This window comes from Camelina sativa, chromosome 13 (assembly GCF_000633955.1).
Source record: "Camelina sativa cultivar DH55 chromosome 13, Cs, whole genome shotgun sequence".
Taxonomy (NCBI): domain Eukaryota; kingdom Viridiplantae; phylum Streptophyta; class Magnoliopsida; order Brassicales; family Brassicaceae; genus Camelina; species Camelina sativa.
In genome coordinates, this window is record NC_025697.1 from 2,854,402 (window position 1) to 2,860,366 (window position 5,965).

Below are 5,965 nucleotides of genomic sequence, written 5' to 3' on the forward strand. Positions count from 1 at the left end.
TTTTTTTTTTTTTTTTTTTTTTTAAGTTTTCTTTTGAGTGGCTAAATTGGCTCTATTGACTATATTGACTTTTGAATGGCCTGCAATTACAAATTATACACACCATATGACATTCGTAGAAAAGACAAAAACCAGCTGAAAAACAAAATATTCCTCAGTAATTATTTTTTTGCATGATGTTTTCATTGTTTTGTTTTATTTAATAGTTACTTATCAACCCCTAATTTAAAATAAAAAAAATCACTTAAAATTATCTAACTCAATAAACTTTTAAGTGCTAATGAAAGCTTTAGATGATTTAAATTAATGATAGTAGCGAATAAGTATTGAATGATAATTTACCGATTGGTTTAGCGATCGATTTGCTATCAATCGTAAAACAATATTGATAGCAGATCCATATCACACATCATTTTTTCTATGTCCGTCCGTTTCAAAATTTCATAATATGAAAACCGACAGTTTCATAGTGACTTAGAATAAAATGAAACTGTCATCATTTATTGACAGAAATATGTTGGGCTTGGTGAGGCCCATCGTATTCTAGCGATATGTGTTTCTATAAAAAAAAATAATAATAACATTTTAATTATAAAGTTTCTTTTTATATTTTTTATTGCAACGATTACTATATGTTTGACATGTGTAGTAATGGTAAAGCAACGTTTCTAAAAGTCTTTCTGCTAGCAACATTTTTTTCTATTTCTTCAATTTTTAAATATTTTATTAATTTATTTTTGTTGAATACGCTTAAAGATTTCTCCACTGGAGATGCCCCAACGCTCCCAACCGTGATAACGAGAGCCAAATGGTGGTAACACAAACCAGAAGACTGTTTTACGCTTTTAGCAGCTGATTTGGTGAAAACTGAAAAGTAAGTAAGCGTTTTTGTTATTAAAGCTATGGTATAAAAACAAGAGTCGGTGGTAAAGAATCGAACGTTTCATCATTTTTAAAGCTGAGCAAACGAAATATTTGCTTATTCGTATAATTTTTTGTTCTTTTAATGCATGTTCATAGAAAAAGTGAAAGAACACAACAAACACACGTAAGAGTACATAAAGGTTATAAAATAAAAATATCCAAAATTATCTAGATTTGGACCCACGCACCATACTAACGTTGAAATCCCTTTATTAAAAAAAACAGAAAAAGAATACTAACGTTGTAGAAAACAAATGATAGAAAAATAGTATTTTAAAAAAATAATTCATATTTTTAGTATCACTTGAAGTAAATTGATGAAATTGAGCGTGTTAGTAAAGTAAAACAAATATGTTATTAGAAAGTAAAATATTTGTTCAAGAAAAAAAAAAAGTAAAACAAAAAAAAAGTAAAAGAAATATAAAATAAGAATTACGAAAAGAAAAAGGATTAGTAATGAATTTAAAAAAGAGTTGAGTTGCTTAACCCAAAACACAGATATGGAGCGGTTAAGGTTGTCTTCTTGTGGAGAGTGTGGCAGTACAACATTTTCAATGATGTCTGTGAGTGACACACAGCTTCAACGCGCATGTATGAGTTATGTCTTCTCTCGTGTTTCTTGTTTTCTGGAAAGAAACAATGTATTCACCTAAAATTGTCTTTTACGTACATAAAAAAAAAAAAAAAACAATTTTGATAAGAAAGTTAGAAACGGTACATTATCAATTTAACGTAACTGTTTTCTTTAGTTTGCAGAATTTGATCCTCGAATATATCGATTTGGTCTGTTGTGATAGATGGTGCTCTTTGTGTTGCTAATTGTCAAACAGTACTACCCTAAACACATGCAACTTCTCCGTCTGGCGTAAGTGTAACTGATCTTCTCTTTTGTTTTACGATATGTTAAAGAACAAATGTACAAAGCGATCTTAGCTAATTGATCAGCAAGATAAAACAAATATTCATTTTGGTAACAATCAAAGAGCAATGTATTTTTTTTGATAATTTTGTTCATTTTTGTTTTAGTTGCAGTCATTGCGTAATTGTTTGACTTTAAAAAACGTCGAAGATTCCTGTATTTGATATACAAAGATGTACTTTTTTATATGTTTTATCAATAATTAAATACGCTATTTAATTAATGGTTGTATTAAGGTTGGCGTTGTATATATTGAGATACCGGAAAGATTAACCTTATCCAATCTTCTCACTGCCAGACTCGATTCCTTTTTTACTAAAACGGACAAGCCAATTTGCCTACATTTTACGCAACAAAAATATAATACTTATAGATTTTGTTTTACAACTTTAGGAGGAAATGTATTTGGATATTTGGATAATGTTTGTAACAGTGCAAGGCACTTATGGTATATAAAAATGATGGAGTGCCTTGACTTCTTCATTTTATACACTAACACTACTAACTCTACTAGTAGTCTAGTTACAAGTCCCTTTGGGATCCACTCAGGCACTTCGTTACAAAAGTGTCCATATCTCTTAACACATAATATCATGTTCTGTGTTGGTGCTTACCAATGAACTATAGTGTGTTATGTCGGATTCGACAAATAGATAGCGTCACTTTAAGAGGGAAAGTGACATTATTGAGGCATTTTTAAACCCTAAATTTAGTAGTTGTCCACAATATGTCTTTCACTCTTTCCTATTGACGCCTAATCCAACAGGCCACAGCTGACTTTTGGTTTATCGGTGAAATTGCTGTTGACTCAAAATTCCAACGCAAATTTTGGTTGGAAAGAAATGTGTAACATGACAACCGTATATTGATGATGGACGACACTAACTTTTTGAATTGGTGAGTTTTCATTGTCTAATGAAAAAAGTAATAAGAAAATAATTCATCGATGCACTACTTTTTTTGTTTTATTTTGTTTTGCATATACACCACTAACAAAATGATGCATCGTAATTCAAATTAGTGACTGAGTTTGAGTCGAACCATTAGCAACTAATTCGTCGAACTGTCGATGCATTAACGATATATTACATATACGACACACGTATTTCCTGTTTACAGAATTATACAGATTATATAAAAAAACTAAAAAAAAAAAAGATTTCAAAAAAAAAAACTAAGTATATAGAAAATTATATTTGTATCGTAATTTACTCAAATCCTGTAGGTTGACTTATCCTACAGGATTGCGCGACAAAATCATAGGAGTAGTGCTTTATATTCTGTAAATTATGGCGATGTTCAGAATATAAAGGGGGTGGGATAGTTAGACAAAGTACATTGGATTTATTCGATTATCTTACTAGCCTAAATCATACTTTAGGCCCAATATATACTAGCCTAATGCCCAACGAGACAAAAAGATTTGACTGTAAAATCGACACATGCTATAATTAAACTAAATGAGTAGGAGCATGTGGATGATGCTTCATTGCATCACGTCTAACATTTAAAAGCACGATAGTAATATGACCTTGCAGCTTGTAGGTCTTGGTCATAGTATTTAAGATCTCCTATTTTATTGAGTAAGTCAGAGAGTGTATGTGTAATCTGCAAGTTTAGAAAAACTGTGACAAAATGGTAAAAGTTTGCAGTATCAAACTATAACAAGAACCAGTGTGTAACCTCCAAATCGTTCATTGGCAGTTTCATAAGGAATTCAATACTCTCTTTGAAATGATTGACTGCAGAGCTTGAGTCTCCCATTGCTCGGCTGCAACAACAAAACAAATTAAGTTAACCATCGAACTCAAGCCCCCCGAAAGAAAGATTTTCAACACACCAAACAGAACGGCAATCATTTCGGCCAAAATAACGTAGTTCAGGGGCCACACACTTGAGGAACTCCTAACACTAAAAAATCACATACAACCAAAGTGTCTACAATCAGTCAAATGAGATCATAACAGAGCATACTGACGACCCTTTCAAATCTTTTTTTGTTTACAGAAACTCGATAATGGACAAATGTTGGAGATAAACATATATTAAACTAAATGATGTTAATAAAAATATATTAAAATTTATTGTATATGGTTTATAATTTTTTTTTGTTATAATACACTGATTTATATCGATATACAAATCTTTTATGTATGTTATCATCAAAAGTGTATTTTTTATATCAAGATATACTGTATCTTACAAATATATTATTTACTACCACCTAGAAAATGTCTATATGAACAAATTAAACCAACTATTATATCTCTTTACTTTCACTTTTATATATTTTCTTTAATCACTAATTTTGTTGGCTCAAAAAACATTTTGAATAAAAAAAAAATTACATCACAAAAGTGTATGTCTAACCATGGAGAGAACTTCAGTTTCAGGAGTGTCAAAATGGGTAATCCGACCCGACCCATACCCACATGGGTTCGAGACTTTCGTGGGCGGGTTCAACCCGACCCATTTATTATAATGGGTTGAACTTATATACCCAAACCCAATAATATAAAACCTAATGGTTAAATGGGTTATACGAGTTACCCATATATAAATAAAATAAAATAATTAATATTAAATCCATAACATATTATATAAAATAAATATAAAACCAACCAAAGTTTTCAAACTTAAGAAAATAATATATAGATATTAAAATAGAAAGAACATCCTAAAATCCTAAAGCCAAAAATCTATAAAACCAAAATAAAAAGTCATTCTTAATTTAAAATAAAAACCATTCTTAATTTAAAATTAAAAAAACACTTGAATCAATGAATCTTCTGTAATTGATCCAGTCAGATTCTTTAACTTCATAGTCTTCATATATACATATTATATTATATTATATTATATATATATATATATATATTATTTTTGTTTTTTTTCGATTAACCCATGGGTAACCCATAACCCTAATGGGTTTACTCCGTTAAACCCACTAACCCATTGGACTAACGCATCAAAACCCATTTATTTATATAGGTATAAAAACTTAACCCATACCCGTTAAAATAATAGACAAACAGGGTAAACCCATGGGTTTTTACCCATTTTGACACCCCTACTCGGTTCTGCCCTCCTCCCTTATGGAGAGAATCTTGCGTTCAACCTCCTCCACTATTATAACAACCCGTCCTGTAGACCCCACTAGCCTCACTGCTAGCTGCCCCAACGGACCGTCCGCAGACCCCACTAGCCTCACTGGTAGCCGTACATAAAAATCAATTTTTATGTAACAACCCGTCCCGTGGACCCCACTAGCCTCACTGCTAGCTGCCCTAACGGACCATCCGCGGACCCCACTACCCTCACTGCTAGCCGTCCCAACGGAACCCAAGCTGGCCCTGCAGGGCATCGATAGATCAATTGGTGACAACTTGTCCTGTGGGAAGGTTGTTAAAGGGTGGGGACCAGGGTTCGAGGAACGCCTGGCGCACCAATAACCTACTGTGGATTTGGATGAGTAGTTCCATTTGCCATGGTGATGGGTTAGAATCGATGCCCTGCAGGGCCAATTGGTGGCAACTTGTCTTGTGGGAAGGTTGTTAAAGGGTGAGGACCAGGGTTCGAGGAACGCTTGGCCCACCAATAACCTACTGGTGGATTGGGATATCCACAGTGATGGGTTAGGATCGATGCCATGCAGGGCTAGCTTGGGGTCCGTTGGGACGGCTAGCAGTGAGGCTAGTGGGGTCTGCGGACGGTCCATTGGGGCAGCTAGTAGTGAAGCTAGTGGGGTCCACGGGATGGGTTGTTACAATTATGAAGAGAACCTTCGCTCCGCCTTCCTCCCTCGGAGAGATAACCTTGCGTCTAACCTCCCCCACCTTCCTCCCTTGCGGAAATAACCTTGCGTCCAACATCCTCCACCATAGAGAGAACCTCGGCTCTGCCCTCCTCCTGTGTGGAGAGAACATGTTCACGTCTTTTAGCTATTTAAAAGTGGCTTGCTCCAGCAACCAATGAAACTAAAGACCATTTTCCAACGTCACAAAATCTTTTGAAAGTAACTAATGTTAAATTTCCCAATATATTTCATGGAAGTTTCTTTGACACACCATGATGTAGCCTCTGTCTCCAAGCTCCTATGGATCTATCAACAACGATGTATGT

At 33.8% G+C, this 5,965-nt stretch overlaps 1 protein-coding gene across 1 annotated transcript in view; it reads right to left on the reverse strand.

Moving 5' to 3' along the window:
• LOC104737873 (gibberellin 20 oxidase 3) overlaps positions 1-3,541 on the reverse strand; it is a 5,565-nt gene extending 2,024 nt beyond the window's left edge. Inside the window, exons 1-2 of the mRNA XM_010458129.2 lie at positions 3,527-3,541; positions 3,375-3,451 (exon numbers count right to left, since the gene is read on the reverse strand). Of these exons, the coding sequence (XP_010456431.1) occupies positions 3,375-3,451; positions 3,527-3,541 (92 nt within the window). The remainder of the gene's footprint in view (positions 1-3,374; positions 3,452-3,526) is intronic.